The sequence below is a fragment of the Pseudopodoces humilis genome, chromosome 17 (assembly GCF_049639895.1).
Source record: "Pseudopodoces humilis isolate 2021_Gansu_Grassland_sample_001 chromosome 17, ASM4963989v1, whole genome shotgun sequence".
Classification (NCBI taxonomy): Eukaryota; Metazoa; Chordata; class Aves; order Passeriformes; family Paridae; genus Pseudopodoces; species Pseudopodoces humilis.
Window position 1 is genome coordinate 13,726,690 of NC_142216.1, and position 18,817 is coordinate 13,745,506.

The 18,817-nt window shown below is 37.4% G+C and overlaps 1 protein-coding gene across 5 annotated transcripts in view; it reads left to right on the top strand.

Moving 5' to 3' along the window:
• The window catches only part of TENM2 (teneurin transmembrane protein 2), a 619,855-nt gene that overhangs the window by 538,345 nt on the left and 62,693 nt on the right, over positions 1-18,817 (top strand). For all 5 annotated transcript variants that reach the window (XM_088063463.1, XM_088063464.1, XM_088063465.1 and 2 more), the window contains 2 exons: positions 4,239-4,439; positions 6,097-6,282. In XM_088063463.1, coding sequence (XP_087919589.1) covers positions 4,239-4,439; positions 6,097-6,282 — 387 coding nt within the window. The remainder of the gene's footprint in view (positions 1-4,238; positions 4,440-6,096; positions 6,283-18,817) is intronic.

Genomic DNA, 18,817 nt, shown 5'->3' on the forward strand with positions numbered 1-18,817 from the left:
AGTTCACTCCTGTCACCTTCTTCCACTAAATCCAACACTTGTTATTAGAGCTTTTCTCCAGAATTCAGTTGAAGCCAAGAGGTTTTGCATTGTTTTTAATGTATTCCATTTTAAACTATATCCAGAAAAAAGCTGTACTGTCCTTTTTTTTCCCCTTAGAACTGATAGCTCTCAGTTCACTCTGAGTGCATGATACTAGGAGATACTCAAAAATTATCTAAAATGCCTTGCTTTAAATATAATTCTCATCAAAATCATAGATGGAAAAGACTGTCTTTAACATGCTCTACAGCACCCAATCTATTCTCCAGGAGTGCAGAACCTCTTTTTCTGGTACTAACTGCAATTGTTTGCTTGGTCTCATTGAGTTTTATACATTTCATCGTATTTTCTGTTGTTGTATAAACTCTTGTGTTATGAGAGATATTATGGTAGATAGCCTAAAATGATCTTTGTTTTATTTAATTCAGGAAATTTTACCTTGCAAGCCATTCCTCCCTCACTGTGATTGTAATTTCCTTGGTTGTACTTGCATGGAATTCTCTCTCTGCTTTCAGTTCTCTAGAATGGCTGTGGTCTGTCTGGGCCATGGATCCCCATGGATCTATCTGCCTTGGATCCCCATGTAAGACAAATAGGCTCCTGTAGTGCTTAATCCATTTTATCCTCAGGTGAATGTTTGGAACGGTGAAGCAAAGACATCAGCAGCTCCAGAGAAGTTTCTAGAAAAAGCCAATGCAGGCCTTTTCTGCAAAGGTGTTGTGGAAACTCCAGCCAAAATTGGGAGCACAACAAAACCAGTCAAGACAACAGAGCTTTTTGGGAGGTGAATGGCTGTGTGAGATGAAAGGACATACACCATTTAATCAACACTGTGCTGGGAAGGATGCGTCTCTTCCCAAAAAGATAAATGGATTACAAAGGCAGGAGGTATCGATTGCAAACTTGGAAGGGGCCAATACCATGACAAGAAAGGTTACTTCAACCTTTTGCATATATGATTGGGCAATAAATAAGTCAATGAATTAATTTGCAAATAAATAAAAATTAAGCACCATGTTTCTATTCTAAAATTCCATTTCTTTTGCACATATTTCTCAAATTCATTCAGGTGCTATGAGAGAAAGGGTACACCATGAAGTGGTGTCTCTCTAATAAATCATCTAGTCTTAGTTAAAGTTTTTGCTTGAATAGAAAATTTACACTTTTAATGGTATAATGATAGAAATAATATTTCTGTATTTATATATAATATATGAAATCTCCTCTATTGATTTGAACTTCCAAAAGGAATGGCAAAGGTTGATTCATTTGCCATTTTCCAACTAGGATATTGAATTAGAATAAGTGGGTCAGCAATTTTTATTTTTTTTTCCCAATAGCTTTTTATTTCTGATATTCATCATGGTTATATTGTTCAAACAATTTACCTGAAATGTAAGTGACACCAAAATCAATATTTTTGATGCACAATTTTTACAGCATAAACACTGTTTTTCTATTAACAAATTTGCACAGAAGATGAAGTGGGGTATTTGTCAGGCTTCATTCAGTCTGCTTTGGGGGGACACAAGTGAAATTGCCAAATTAGGTTAAGTTAAGGCTGGTTTTCTTGTCACTTTCCTGGTCGAGTCATTTTTCAATGACATTTAACTTTGTAAGTGTAATTCATGGCTCTTTGGGGACTTCATGGTACATATTGTTCAGAAAACTCCTTGACCTCCTTTTTTGTCCTTAAGGATATAAATTGCTTTCAGTACCTTTTTTTGTCAAATCTACAGAGGGCCCAACACTAAATGAGCTCTAATGATCTGAGCTGCCAGGGGGCTGTGAGTTCCGAGCCTGAGGTACTTGCTAAGGCGCATTCTCCTTTGTTTAAACACCAAAGATGGTCCATTTATAAATCCTGATTAAATACCATTGTAAACCCTGCTACACCTCAGGGCCAGAACCTCTGCAACACAAGTCAGTGCAGTTCTATTGCAGGTAATCACATTATGCTAATTTCAACAGCGAGGATCTGGCCCGAGATGATAACTCTGAGCATTTATTAAAATAGAACCAGACTGGAGCTCAGAGTAAAAACTCTCCTCAGTTTAAACTTTGAAAGCTACTACTTACCCAGATGATAGAACAAAACAGCTGTAAAGCACATTTGTCTAGAACAAAGGACAAAGGTGTTTAGTGTGTTATCCTGTAAAACAAGGAAGATTGGGAGCTCAGAGGCATTGATAGGCTCATTCTGCAGAAATAAATCAAAGCTGCATGAGCACTGTAATTCGGGATAGAGGGAAGACAGTTAATTTGTGTAGCAGAAGGTGGTGTTTTTCATATGCTCCACATTCCTTTCATTAGTGCTTTCATTTGAGAAGGAAGATGATACATTCCTGACAAGGAGAGTACATTATGACTTATCATTATCTCCTAAAGTTAGCTGTCCTATAACAATGTTATACACGTATTATCCTTCTACATTTTCTGTTAAAATACATATTCTAAAGAAAACTAGAATAGAGCAAATGTAGGGGGGAAGTAACCTTCATCCTTAAAATAGATTAAGTTTTTGTGTACTGTACCTCTTTATTCAATCAGCCTATTTTATTACAGCTCTGTGTCCATTGAGTTCAACAGAAATTGTATAAAAGATGAATTATAAACTTCAGACAAGTTATAATTTCTCTAATCACAAAGAAGCAGTTGCTATACAGGACAAGCACTCTGTGTAATTTAAAACAGTTAATGAATTTATCACCTTTGAGGTGAACCACAAACCAATCTTGGTTTACCTATAAATACAAAAATGCATTATAATTTTTTCATGTCCAATTAACTCAGCTTTGAATCTTAAAGAAAAAAGAAAAAGCAAACCCAAAACTATAGCCAATGCCATCATTAAAATGAAAATCTTGTAAGAAATGTTACAGTAATTTATTCCTGTACTACTGTATTCTGAATTCTGTACTACTGTATTCTGGTAACTCATTTTATTGCATCTCTAAATATCCCTGTCTCAATCCTCTGCCTGTATCTAATCTATATACTTGCTTTAAATGTTCTGCAACTAAATAAAATAGCTTGACAAGGCTCTATGTTTTTATAGAAAAGTTGAGATTTGAAAGATCAAGTATTGTTCACATCAGGTGGAGTGAAAATGTCTCTGCCTTAATTTAGAAGGATCAGTTTGGAAGAGATGAGAGATAAATCACTTTCATTATAAACTCAGATCTTCCTGGAGCAGCAAGAGAGAATGCAAATCATTCTTGGTCCTGCTGTTGTGAACTAATATATACCAGTCATGAGATGAATTCAAGTTAAGACATGAATTTGACCTTGGCCTTCAATTCCACAGCAAAAGGGACTTGGTAAAGCCTCCATGTGGGTATTGGCAATAAAGCATAGTATTGTTATGCAGATTCATGATATAAGATGAAAATTTGGAAACTCATAATGTTACTGATAAAGTTTATTTGAAAGACAGCTTGTAACATTCCTTTATAGGACTGAAATAGCAACTGAGATGCCATTGCATCATTTTCCATCATAACTATTTTCATTTGTTGTTTCTGGGTTGAAATCCATATCTCTATCTGGTTTTACTTTTTTAAGAGAAACAATCTGCTGGTTTAGAACCAGGGCTCTCTGTTGCACAGCTCAGCTGCTAATGGAGCATGGATCAAACATTCAGAAGTGCCTGAATGATTAGGAGTCTAAATGAAGCTGAAAGCCACTGACATTTTGACTTCTGTGTACTTGAAGTGGCTGCCCTAATGTTCAAACAATGCTCTAACATTTCAGTAGTAATAATAGAAGTTTTTTATAAAGATACTCCAAGTAAAAAAATCCTTTAAAACTGCAAATTATAAACTTATTTCATAATTGAAATGCAGTTCATGGGTCATTGGAGCTTCAGTGTATTTCAGAAGAAATGTCTGCAGGTTTATGTGTGGAACTCTGAGTATATATAGATATTTAAGTGCTATTTTTAAGCCTTCATGCTTCTCCATCACAGCACTCCTGCAGTAAACTGTCATTGCACAGTCAAACCCTGCTTGATTTATTTAATGTAAAATGCAAATTACTTCACTTTCCCATTCTCACACCAGGTATTAATATGACTTGGAGAGCCAGCTCGATTTGCTTTGTTTCTCCCTGCGGTACAGCCTTTTCAGAGCAGGTTTCCCAAGCATCCCCTTGCGTGGAGTGACGCCTGTGTACGTGGTTTTTGTTTTCTCCCGCAGTGGATTGCTTGGACCCGACGTGCTCCAACCACGGGGTGTGTGTGAACGGGGAATGTCTGTGCAGCCCAGGCTGGGGAGGAGTGAACTGCGAGCTGCCCAGAGCCCAGTGCCCCGACCAGTGCAGCGGGCACGGCTCCTACCTGCCTGACACGGGGCTCTGCAGCTGTGACCCCAACTGGATGGGCCCCGACTGCTCCGTTGGTAAGAAAAAGAGTTTTTCCTAAATTTGCCATCACCTTGCAGATAATATCTTGTTAATGTTTTGTTAATATTTTACTACCAAGTTTGAAATGCAAGAAAAATTTGGAAAGTTGACTTTGTTACACATTTAATTGTGTAAGTGGTACACATTTAATTTAATTTAAATGTTACGCGATTGTAACTTTTTTTAATTTTGTTGGGAAGAAGTGTGTATATACGTCTATATATATATATATATTTTCATTGCATCCTTAATTTAGGGCTGTGAGGTGGGTGCAAGTTAGGAGTTTGTGTTTTGTTCTAACACTGATTCTCTTTTAGACTGAAAAAGTTACATAAGTGTACTTCTGTTTCCCAGCTGTAAATGAAAACATCCCTCATTTATGGGAAAAAATATACAGGGAATTTTGCTTTTACATTGCCAGTTGAACCTTGAGATGGTCCTGTAGGTCAAAACTAAGTCTCTCAAAACAATATTTACATTTCTCACAGTTATTCAGTTATTTCCGAAGGTTAATCAGCTGGAATACCCCACCAGCGACATGAATATCAAGATGTGTTTTCTGCTTTATGGATAAGCAGTCAGAAAAATTCAAGAATGAGAGTTTGGCTGCCACTTTCTTTGGTGATGCATGGGGCAAAAGATCCTTCTGCTTATCTGCAACTTCAGCTGGCAGAGAGCAGTAGAATATTTGGAGTGAGACACCGGATAACTGACCATGTTAGTAATAGGAGTCCAAAATCTCTCCCTTGAAAGTGACTTTTACCCATCATTCTAAATGACCACGAATTGCTGCCATTCTCTGCCAAATGAGTTTTAGGTGAGTTTCAGTCTCAATTCTCAGCAGATCAATATCTGTCAAGATCAGCGAGGTCCAGGTTGGAGTGAAGCAGAGCCGCCTGCTCCCCTCCCCTGCTGTTGGGGACAGCACCTCTGACACGTTTGGATCAGCCTGGAGGATGCAGCTCTGCAGCTCTGTCCGGTGCACATCAGCAGACTTTTATAAACTGCCTTGGAGTGGCTACCTAGAGCAGAGGCTAGACAAGGTTAAGAGAATAGAGTGGGTATTTATTAAAGACCTTCTATAGATACACCTTGGGCACTCAAAATCCTCTGAGGGGCTACACCCAAGCTGGATGATGGGCACGAGTTTTTCAAACAATTTTAAGTTTGGTTCATTTACATATCAGGGGTTAATTCTCCAATTACACCTTCAGGTAATGAAGTTATTTACCCCCAGTTTGCTCCCCACAAATTCACTTTTGATAATACTCTTCAGGGCCTGAGGCTGTAGTGTGTCCTTGAGTTTCAGGCCTAGAGGAATTGTTTCATCTGACCAGAATGTGTCAACAGTAGACATTCCACTTTATATGGAATTTAGAATTATGTACTAATGCATACAGGGCTTGAAAAATATAAAGCCTAAAACCTTAAGGCATCAAAACTACTTTTAATTTAGTTTGCTTTTAATCTAAATGCCGGTTTTCGTCAGAACGTGAGAGGCCAGCTTTCGAGAGGCTGCAGTTTTGAGCAGAGGTGTTTTGAGCGCTCCCCTTCCCTCGAGGCTGGCTGTGACTGCTGTTGTCTCTCCTAGAACTGGCTGTGACTGCTGTTGTCTCTCCTAGAACTGGCTGTGACTGCTGTTCTCTCTCCTAGAAGTGTGCTCCGTGGACTGTGGCACCCACGGCGTGTGCATCGGCGGGGCCTGTCGCTGCGAGGAGGGCTGGACAGGAGCGGGCTGTGACCAGCGCGTGTGCCACCCCCGCTGCACGGAGCACGGGACTTGTAAAGATGGGAAGTGTGAATGCAGAGAGGGCTGGAATGGGGAGCACTGCACCATTGGTAGGCAAACGACAGGCACCGAAACAGGCACATATTGCTTTCTTTTCATAAATCGTAGAGACATAGTTGCTGTCGTGGGCTGTAATGGGCTGTTCCCTTAAGGACCCAGGTGCTCTCAGATATTAACCCTGACTCAAACTCTGTTGGGGGAAAATGCAGATAGGCCCTTGGAATCATCTCAAATCAGTAACGAACCAGTTTATGGAGAAAAAAAACAAAAACAAAAACAACACAACAACTAATTCCACATTAGTAAGTAAAGATGTAACAAATGGTACCATGTGTGATATGAACAAATACAATACATGGTACTATGGATGGTATCAGTCCAGTCCCAGCTGGGCTTTGTCAGCCTGGGAAGTTCAAAAAGGTCATCCTTACACAAAGCAATGATGTTCTATCCTCTTAATTACCATGCCTGAAAATTTACTCTGAAGAGGAATGAATTGTTCCTAAGTGAAATTCTTTATTTTGTCTCTACAAGCAGTCAGGCAGTCTATTCGGATTGTTTTGAAAAGTTACTCAAAACAAAGGAGAAAACTGTTATTTTCTCTGAGCTATAATCAAAAATGGGAAATTCTCAGTGATCACATCCCTTCTGAGAAGTCTGAGCAGATTTATCTGAAACAGGAGTATCCCCTCTACTGAGACTGTGAGGTTCAGGCAAGTGTGCTTTTCTCCAGAGAATTTTTGGAGAACTGTGAAGTATGCCTTTGAAGAAATCTGGTGAGTCCAAATCCAAAGCCACGTTGCTTTCATTATCTCAAGGTGGTGAAATTAAGAAAGAAAAGAGTAGGTCACTTGAGATTTTCATGGCAGTCAGGGACCCTAATGGGACAGTCCTATTACAAGTGAATTGTTATTTCTTTACTTAAACGTATGGTGAGATTCTTGCATCCCTCAAGCTGTTTTTCTTTTTCATTCCCCTCTGATTTCTCTTTGGATATACAAAGCATTTCCAATACACACATGAGTTGGAAACTAAAAGTATACTCCTATTGGAGAGATTTAAAAAAAAAAAAAAAGAAAAATTGATACATATTTTCAGGGCATTTCCTTTGATGTTGTGGTGCTGCATGATTCCACCACACTGTGCTAATATGATTTAAATCAAAGCTTTTATGACTGAACACTTTGTGACCAGCACAGATACAGAGTGTTTTTTCATAATTGCTTTCAGACTTCCATCATATCAACATACCTCTGCTAGATTAATCCAGGCATTTTGTTTTCAAAGTTCTTCCCAGATCTTTACAAAATGCCTAGTATGTAATTTTTTCATTAAATTCTGTAATAATTGCTTATTTCAGAAGTTGATGCTTCGCACAAAATTTGTTTTGCTTTATAATCTCTTAGTAATGTGCCAATGTTTAGAAGTAATTAGTGTATGTAAAGTCTTCATTACTGTGCAGACAAAAAGATGCCTTTTACCAAGATCTCAAAAGTATGCTGAAAATTGCAAGCTGAACTAGTGAACTCTGAAGTGAGATCTTAAGTCTAATTTCCAGAGCTTTGAACTAGGTATCTTCCTTATTATTGATGTATATAATCAATTCTTTCCAGAGGAAGGGTGATACTTCTAAAGTGATTAAAATATGCGTAAGCTTTTTTTGTTTGGTGTGTATTACACAGATTTCCTTGAAACTTAATGTGGTCCTGCCTGTGGCAAAGATGAGACTAGTGCAGAAAATCCAGGTATGCCCTTCTAGTTATCATGGATGAAATTTGTGCAGTCAGAAGTTGTCTGTTGCATGCAGATATTCTTGTGACAGGCCTGTATTGGTAGGAATTTTCCCATGGTCGTGTCCTGAGGCCATTTACAAAAGCACAAAGGCTGATGCCAGGAATTGGATTGAGTTCAGAGGGACAACTCAGTGTGATCCCAGTGCTTCATGTTACATGGAGCTGAAACACAGAGTTCAGAGGAAAAGGATGGTAAAAGGGATTTTTGTCAGTATTGGTACAAAATTTCTAGAAGTTACCACTGGAAAATCTGTGCTTAGAGTGAATTGATACTTTGGTACAATGATGAGTTGCTCAAGATGTTTTAAACATTGGTGTGAAGAACTAAAGTGCACTTAAATTTTACAGAAACTCACTGTCATTTAGAGAACTGCCTTTATGGTTTCATTTTCAGCTGAAAGTTTGTCACACCATTTAATGTCAGAATTACTGAGGTGTGTCTGCCTAAAGAGATGCCACAAATTTTTGTCCTAAGGCAGAAAATGCAAATCCTGTAGGAGAGGTTATTTACTCTGAATTTCCATTTTTGCTGCAGCTAGTCTGAAGTGAAGTTAGCAGAAAAACTTGCTTTGATTCCAGTCACTTTAGGCCAAGTCCACTTAGAACAAATTGATCTGTGAGAAAGAAAAGGGGATTTCTATATACAAACCACTTTCTTTTGTTTGTGTTTCTTTGCCAGTTTCTTTGTGCTATATTTACATGGCAATGGAAAAGAAATCATCATAGCAACCTGCAGGTATCCAAGTTCATTCAGGATATTTTATTCTATTTAATATCAAATTAGGCTTTTATAGATGCTTGACAGAATGCACACTCCTTGTCATTTCATTGTTGAGTATCTAAGCTCAAAAGTTTCACTAGAACTGCATTTTTCCTCTCTGCATTACCTGGTTTAAGAAAAGCACTCAGAAAATCCTCCCAGAACAGCAATGTGAGCTCAGTGTTAGCACAGTGTTTGTGCAAATCAGATTTTCCTTGTGTGCAATAGAATTATGTGTAAGAATCAATGCAAATACAAATGCATGCATGTTCCAAGTTACACAGATTTTGATAAATCTACATCCAAATAATATAAAGGAGAAAGGAGTGGGTGTCTGGTCTTGCTCAGCTGCTGTTTGAAGCAGAGCAGAACTTCAGTTCACTTTGCTACTTCAGGTAAGAAAAGAAATTGCTTACTGGAGTGGTGATAAGGAAAATTAATCTTTTCCCAGTGCAAAAATAGACCTGTCAGGATATGTTTATTAAGTGATTACTATTCATTGATTGCAATTATGGAGGAAGTTATAACTAAATAATAGAGGGTAATCTAGATGAAAAAAATATTGGAAAACTAATAACAGTGAAAGAAAGGTATAGAAGTTGTTAATCTTGAACCCACTTCATGACAGAAATTTAAGATGGAGGATTTAGCTTTTCCTTGAATCATCTGAATGTTGTTAAAGCATGCTGTTATAAAACAGATCTGTTACTTTCACTGAAAATAATATCTGGATGTTTAAAACTGTTGTTTTTAAATGCTTGCAGAGGATGTTCTGCATATAAACTGTTAAGATAGTATTCCAAGGACAGTGTGATATATATGGAGATCTTATGAAACAGTCAGAAATACCATTTCAGAAGTGTCATTCCATCTGTAATTCATATCCCTGGAGCATGGACTCTTATGAAGTTATTGGTAAAAACCCAGTGGGAGACCAGTGAAAGCAGGATTTAATCCTAAATATTTACAAGTATAATTTAAATGTCTGCAGATGGATCTTTTAAGGTGAGCTCTGACCAGAAGGTGATATATGAGGTTTTCTTTGTGGCTGCCTGTCGTATTCCCAAGCCTTGCTCTTGTCTGCTCATGTCCTCCATTAGATGCAGGTTAAGCACTCCTTTTCAGACAGAAAGTGGGAAAAGATTGCACTCGAGGCTGTTTGGTAATATGGGTACTCTGTTGCAGACAGTTCTTATATTTTACATTCTTTTTTTGTATTATTTTTTGATGCAAATGAGCCCCTGGTGCAGACACTGAAGCTGAACCTCCACCTGCTTGGCAAAACATAAACAGGTGATGAGTCCATCTCTTCAGGCTCTGATTAGGTTCATTCAGCTTAGAAAAGACCCTTAAGATCATTGAGTCCAGCCATAAACCTCACACTGTTCTGGCCTTGGTACTGCTTTCTGCAATCTAACTCCAGAGTTGGGGATCAGCAATTTCCCCCCACTGAGTCCTTGGCCTTTGTACTAAAACTGCCAAAATTTCAGAAGTTCCTTAGTAAAGGAGTTTGGAAATCTGTATTAGCTCTGTATCTTGTCTCCTGTTTTCCTTGAATAAAGGAAAAAGATTTTTAAAAAGCTAGGATTCAGTCCCCTTTGTGGTGGAAACTAACCTAATATTTTCAGATGCATAAAAATGTACAGGAAAAGGAAAGAGCTCTGTGTCCAGGACAATTAAGAAGTTTAAGTTACAGTACAAGATATTTGTGTTAGGGAAAAACATGTTACCAGTAAATGAAAAACTGAAGGAGGTTGTCCAAGCAAGTTGTGAATTCCTCATCAATGGAGTTTTTAGTGACCCTTTAGAAAACACTTGTCAGGGATAACAGAGATTCATCCTGCCCTGGGGCAGCAGGCTCACCAGAAATCATTGAATTCTCTGAGCTCTCTTCCAGTCTCCTTTTAAATGAGCTTAAGAGGAAGCATTCCTTCTAATGGCTTTATTTTCAATGGCCTACCTTAAGAGTTGGACTGTCATTCCCTTTAAGAATCCAATGGCACTGCTGGAAGTAGAATTGATAATTTATCCAGCCAGGGAGATTAATCTATGTGTTCTGTATTTTCAGAACAATGGGTTGTCAATGTGGGTATTGAGCCACTCTGAAACATCCAAACAAATTCACACTCACTAGGTAAATACTTTAAATACTCTCCCTTTAAAGGTGAACACTATGTGGACCATATTCCACCTCTGGTTTAAATAAAAAATTGTTTACTAAAAATCTTTCCCCCCAAGTGCTGTGGGATGACCTTTCCAGCTTTTAGACAGGTTCATATTTTCTATCAGTTGGATGGAATACCTCAAGTAAAATGTAAAGATTAGATTCTTTACCTTAGCATGGACTCAATAATCAATAGAAACATTAATAATGTGGCATTGTGTTATCTTTGGATATAGCAAGATATTTTTGTCCCATGATAATGCTCTTTGTGTCAAAGATTTTTTTTTCCTAGACTACTGATTTCACTTGTAATTACAACAGTAATGATTCAAAGATGAGGCAATTTTCAGGAGAGATGGAAAGTGTGTGGGAGGAGGCAGTGGAAAGTCATCGTATCTGACAAAGAGCAATTTAGAAGGAGCTAGATATGTTAGACTTTTCCAATGGATTTCTAACTTAAAATTAATATGTAACAGTTTATAACGTATCAAGGCATAAAAAAGCCCTCTAACAATGATGACAGAAATTTAGATTGCACTCTCTGAGGAGGGAGGAACACATTTTTTTCATTTTATTTGAAAAATGCATAGAATATTTAGGTCATGACCACTTTTCATTACTGCTGATATAGAAATATGTTGGTAATATATATATGATGACATGACCAAAAATGTTCGAGATGTTGGCTGTTCCTGAATGTGAAGATTCCAGTCCATCACCTGTATCACACAGTTATCCCACTGTTTTTACACCTGGAAGGGAATTTCACATGATGCAGCCTTTTGGGTACATGGTGCCAAGCATTCATTGGAGTTTGAGTTGTTCCTCCTCTGCCTCTTCAGCAAAGCAGAGGAGCAGCAGGTATCTTGTGAGGCAACCTGAGAGATTCTCAATTATTTCTGTCACTCACTGCACATCATTCACATTTCCACTTCCATCATTCAAACACAGAAAGACTCAAAAGGTAGAAATCTTCCTTATAGGGTGGAATTTTGGAAACATATGTTACATCATGTTACATTTTATAATCAAAGCCAAGGAAATGTACTCATCACTCAGATAAATAAATGCTCACCTAGTCAAATATCTCTGTGCTTCAGTGAAGGTGTGAGGTCTTGGTAAATATCTGATAAATAAAATTCTTCCTGGAAACCTGATGCTTCTTATCTATCCCAGCTACATTTGCTATTGAGGTGCTTTGTTGGTTGCTTCATCTTTGTCATCTTTTATTTCACCTCCAAGGCTTCTGAATAAAATCTCTTGGCTGTAGAGTCCCCAGATTTTGTACTAGGTAGACGACTCTTGCTTGGGATTTCTGGTTCTGGTTTGTAACTTTGCAAATTCCTGTGCTGAAAACTGAAATATCCCAGCTACTTTTGTGGATCAGGGATGAGTAAACTTTCTAAATGGTTTCTGTGGAATCCAGAACTACAATAGGCATCCACTTAATTTTATTGTAGCCGAGCAAGGTAGCTCATCATGAATACTTGGAAGGAAGCATTCTGTGTAGATTTATGTATAGTGAGAGTGGTTTGTCTTTCAAGGAGTTTAGAAACAGAATTCCTTTTCGTTTGCAGAATTTACAGGGGGCAGCTGGGGATCTTTTTTGGCTGAAAGGCGAGCTTATTCATGAGGAAGAACTTTCCTGTTTGCATTCTTTGCTGAGGGCTTCCTGTAAATGATTGAAACATGTCACAGCTCAGTGTCAGAACACTTGAGTAGCTTTTTTCTTTCTCTTTTTACAGGATATTTGTGGAACATGACCTTATTTCTTTCCTTTCTAGCCCAAAAATTTAATGAGCATGTTTTCAGCTAAACTTCCTGCATTTTGTCTGGTACTTCAAAAGTGCACCCAGAAGATACTGGTGAATAGTTTCCCAAACTAAAACCACATTTCTTTTTTTTCTCCTTTTGGAGGAGCTTCTACATGAGTTATATTGATTTTCTGGCCAATTCTTGAACTCTTAAAAGACCACAAAAAGGGAGGGAGGGTAATCAATCAGGGAGCTGATCTAACTTTTGAAAGGGCAGAGCCGATTATGCTGTTCATAGCAGTATTCCCAGAGCCAATCTTCTCCTGCAGATAATATTTTCTGTATTATTTTGTACCCTGTGGTGTCAAGCAGAGCTTCAGCAAGTGAGTGAATTACACGGTGTTGCTGGAAACAAAACAACAAAGATACAGGAATGCTTGTGAAAGGTCAGTGGTGTGGATTGTATAGAGATAGAAAGGTAGAACTGGATCTTGAGAAAATAATGTGTATGTACATATATATATATATATAGTATACTAATTAAAAAAGAAAAACAAAAGAGAACAATACCATCCATCCTTTTGAGACCTGCTGTTCATATTCCTTTTTCTTGATCACTTGCATTCTTGCTTATAAATTCTTAAGGTATCATTCTTGCATCTTCAGTATCAGTTTCACATAATCTTTCATGCTTGAAGATGCAAATAAAGTCAAATGTGTTTTGCCCGACTGCTGCAAACTCTGTGGAATAATATTTCGGATGCAGAGCTTTGTAAAGGGTTTTTTGTTTTTTATTGCAGCTTCTTGCCAATTTAGTATCAAATTAACAGTAGGATGCATTAGAAGTTAGAGACTTGTCTTCCTAAGATATTTGATGCTTTTGAAATTCTCAACTCAATATTTTCTTAGTTTAACGTTGTATTAAAAATATTAATGTCAGAAATAAAAAGGAAAAAATGGTCTCTGTAGCACCTCTGAGGTGTCAGTTCAGGGTTTTGCTGTGTGATCTATTTAGGGCTTCAGGGAAAAATGAAACTATTGAAAACCTTCTCTTTAAGCTGTCAGTTCTCTCTTGTGCAGTAACTACTCACTGAGGATGAATTCACACTGATGCTGAATATTGATACATCCTTCTTTCACTAAAAACCCTTACTTAGACAGTTTTTTAACAGATCTTAAGGAATGAATATGGGGACTTGTTCAGAGCACGTTACAAGGTATCATGAGCCATTCTTATTGAAGAAAGTTTTTACAAAATTTATGTTATCCAACTCTTTTCTCTTGTTCCTTCTTTCTTTCCATCCCTGTTCTGACCTGCTTATGAAATGCTCAGTAGGGTAACGATGCTTCTGGAGATTATTCCTGTGTGTAGCCTCAGCCTATTTCATTTTACATACAGCTTTTCTATACATACAAAAAGAAGTAAAGTTTGCTGTCCAACAGAAATCATCATAAGATATATCTCATTTGCCCAAAGAAATTACAAACATAATTTGGCTTACTGAAATGTAAGAGCTGAATACAAACTTGAGTATTCTTAAAGGCATTTGAGTCTGATGTTTTAGTCCATGTTCATCTCTTCATGTTGAAAATGAAAATAATTGGTCCTGAGGTCACCATTATCTGATTCATAGCTTCCAAGAAATTGTAACTGAGTAGATTTCTACAATTTCCAGCACTTTCTACTGCCGTGTTTTTGGAGATGTAGTGTTGATTGACATATTGCTGTCCATCTCAGGCTGTCAGTTGTCTTCCAAACACATCCATGCTGAGCTAGATGGAGACAAAGCAGTGCTGGGGTCTCATTAATCAGCAGTTCAGAGCCCTGCTGCTGAAAACCAAAGGAAAAGCAGGATGTGATATATTAAGGTTGCTGTGTTTGTCATCATCCCCTCTTCATTCACTAACAGGATTATCATGGCCCAGCTGTTCCCTGAGGATTTTCATCTCTGAGAGCTGACCCTGAGCACTGCACACTTAAATATTTCACTCCAAAAAAAGTACCTCTCTTAAACAGTTTAGCAGTTTTCATGGAAAAGTAGCAAGTTTGCTTTCACGAAGGCTTTGCTGTGGCAAGGATCAGAACATTATCCTTAATGAAAATTTAGGCAGGGGAGACATGGCTGTCTGCTTATCCATGTAAAGCCTTTTTCCCTCTCACTCTACTACACTTAAAAATATTTTTAGTCCTGCCTTACTGTGATCAGCCATTTGTGTGGCCCATGAGTGGTGTCTGACATCTGGGATGGATTTTCTTGTGGTGGCTCTGTGGGTTTTGGAAGCTGGGCAACGAGTCCCAGATGTTCAAGTGTCAAACAGTTCCTGGGTTTTCAAACATGGTTTGCAAAGCAAAGTCCCAAGTTCTCACTTGCACTTCCTCTGTTCCACAGCACCTCTTCCAAGGCCATGGGTGTCCTGCATTCTGGAACTAGGGAGCCATCATTTTCACAAACAAACATCTAGGTTTATTGCTTTTTTCCTAATCCCCCTGTATTTTTAGTTTCTGTTTGCAGTTTTTAACAATCCAGTGCAAAGCAGCTTGATCAAACTCAGCATCAATAAAAATGCTTTAAAAACACTGTAAAACAAGATACCATCAAAATAGCTGTGAGAAAAGGTTTAGATATTTCTTTTTAAATATTCTGGCTTGATTAGGGTAAATTGAACTACATGAGGTAATAGTTAATTGTTTATATATTTGAAAAGTATAAACACTTCTAACATTTCAGTATGTTTTTACATGAACCCAAATAAAGACTAATTTCTTCTCTGTCTATAGACTTTCAGATGAGTATTTTTTTAGGTAGATGTTGGAAGTCTAAAGTTATTCAAGAGTTTGAAAAATAAGTAAGACTCATAATTCATCTAGACCATATATGTTTTAATTTTCCTTCAAATACTTCTTCATAGCATTGAATAACTGAGCTAAAGAACCACAGTGGTTCAAGGTGCAGTCCCTGTTCTGAAGAGAATTAGTAGGGATAATAACTTTGGTATCTAAGAAGTAAATATAATGGTGTAATTGTGATTAAAACCATTATTTTTAATTAAAAAACTAAATCAGCTTGTAGTGAAAAATATTACCAGGTTGCTAGGTTGTGATTTTAAGTTAGAAGCAATATGAAGAGGACAATTATCCAAAAGTACAAATTAACAAAAAAAACATCTGTTTAGGAATAGCATTTTTTGCCTGGATATGGTGTCTTATTGATTTGAAAGTAGTGCTGCTTCAGATACTGTGATTTTCCAATTGTTGGGAATCAAAAGGCATTGCTGAGTTTCTTGTGGAAGGAGCTCCTCAAGAATAGCACTGAAGCTATTTTTGTAAATTCAGCATGTACAAACACAAACCCTTAAATGTCCCAGAAGATGCTGATTCTCCTAAAAACAGAGGCACATTAGTACAGATGAGAGAACTGACTTTTTGTTTTAACCACTGGGAATTCCAGAGAGTAGAACTCAGTCCCTAATGCAGCATGTTGCCATCCACAGTTTGAATATAAACTGATCTGACTGCTTTCCATTTCATCAAGCAAGGCGAGGTGTGTGTGCACTGGGTTACAAATGACTTACCTCTCAAACTAAGAGGAATTAGCATTACAGCATTCAATCCTACAGTGGGTAATAGTGCTTTCAGAGTTAAGTACATCTATAAAAAAAGGGTGTTTCTCTTCCCCTTCTGCATTTTATTTTTAAACTGTAGAATCCCATCCATTTGGATCATAAAGTTATTGTGGTAAACAGGAGGTCATGAATCATTATTTGCTGTTGAAAAGTGAATGATTTTGTTAAAATGATTTTGATTAATCCTTTTTTTTAAGAGTAATTTTATAGCAGGAAAAGCAGTAGCAATGCTAAATGCAAAAGCCTTTGCCTGTTTTAAAAACAATTGAAAAGGTGTTTTAGATTTAAGACAGAAAATCCCTGCATGAGAGGGATTTGTTAGGATTCTGAAATGAAGGTTAAGACTGTTGTCATGTGGCATTGCTAATAGCTGAATCAGGGTGGGGGGAGTAGAGTGACACAGAATTTAGATACAATTCATCTTTTTATTGGCTTTGGAATAGGGATAAAACTGCTTTTTTGTTACTGTCTCCCTTGGATCATTATTAATTGATTCTTTATCATGAAATCAGTCCATAGATATCTTCATTGTGAATGTTTGAAACATTTTTTTTCTCCAAAAATGTCAGAAATATTGATTTAGAATGGAGAAAACCTGCCATATTAAGAGAACAGGGTATCAAAGTCAAGGTCATGGTGTTTGTGAAGGCTGAATGGATGTTGGCTGATTTATCATTGGAATCTTTTGTTGTATATTCCATAACGATTTTGATTGCTTTGGTGAATTAAAGGTGAATTAAAATCACTCAGACCCACCCTTAATTACAAACATAACTTTTAACATAACAGTTCATATACTTAATCAAAAGGGTTAATTTGCAATGAAATATCACTCAGAAGACTTTTTGGATAAACTGAAATGTCTCCTAAAATTTTTGATATTTCCATTCCACGTGAAAGTTTTTTTTTTTTAATACAATTAAGACAATGCTTATTACAATCTAATTATATCCCCATTCCTTTTAATCTTTCAGTCTTCCATACACAAGGAATATGCTAAGTGAAATCTGTCACCTTTGACCAGTATTTGTGTCTCCAGTTACCATGAAATTTCTAAGATCTTTTTTAACTGTTTAAAAATGTTTACTGCAAGGAAATTTTAAAGTATGAGATGCTTTGTAAAGGGAAATATTTATTCAGCAGAAATGGGGGGATTTAACACGTGTGCCTTCCATTGAAGACTTCGTCTATTTATTCAAGTTTTATAGTTACAGTTTCCCCTACTCATAAAGGATTTCTGTCAGAATTTCTGAGATTAAGCACTGCAGTTTTAAAAACTCCTAGCAAGTTGTATATAATGTTTCTGATTTCTGAACTGAGCATTCCTATTGATACTAAATGGGAGAATTAATAAAGTTATTTTCAGAATATGTCCCCAGATCTTAATTATTTATTTTCTGACATTTAATGCTTGAGATAAAAAAGTAATGAAATGTGAGCAGGGATGTCACTCAAAAGTGAAGGAATGACAGTGAAGTCAAAAGGAAAATGTCGCTTCTCATCAGTATTACTTCTGAATTTTTGTCCTGTGACTAAAAATTTTAGGTATATTAAAGATGAACTTCCACAGGGCTACTGCTACTGATCCCTCACTTGAATTAGGTAACTTCACCCCAGCCTAGGAAATAATTCCAATTAGTAAGTGGTTTCCTTCAGAGAAGCAGGTGAGCATGCTGGAGAGCCCACAAAAAAGTCTGGTGTTGACAGATTTGTACCTTGAGGAGCAAGGCTGTGTCACTAAACTGCAGGAGAGCTTTTCCAGTGAGTGACACCGTTAAAATGGATTTTTGCAGAGACTTCCTGAGTGCTTACAGCAGTTACTAGAGTAACTTGGATATGCACTGTGCCTGATCAAGCATATTCCCACATACGTGTTTATCATGAAATCCAGAGCTGTCCCCAAGTTCTCTTTGCTTGAGTGTGATCTGTGGGATCTTCCAGAGTCAAACTGCATCAAACCTGGAGGAACGTTGTGGTGTTGCAAGGTGTTACCCCTTGTCAGAGGCTCGTGGCACTCGAGTGGAACCTGCTGGAAATGCTCAGCAGCTCCAGTGCAGGCAGGGATGTCTTGGGGTGAGCAGTGGGAAAGGGCTGCACACTGCTCAGGGTCACAGCTCTGAACAAGTGGGCATTAGCTAAAGGAAATTAGTTAATTTCCTAATTAATATGTTTCTAATGTGATGGCAGCTGAGCTTTAAGCAATGGACAGTGACACCATCCCCCATTGAAATTATGGGAAACAGGCAGAGCGGGGTAACCTAAATTATGATTTTATTAGAATGCTGAGGATCAATAATGCTGGCCTTCAGGGCAGTCTCATATTCTGATACCTTTCCCCTGGAACTTTTCTAAGTCATAACCTGGATAGAAAAGAAAAATTTCTTTGACATCTGTTACATTTAGAGATACTATGAGCAACTCATGTTATATTTTCACTATTGCAAAGGAAGAGTTAATTACACAAAACCATAGCAAATTGCCTTTTAGATG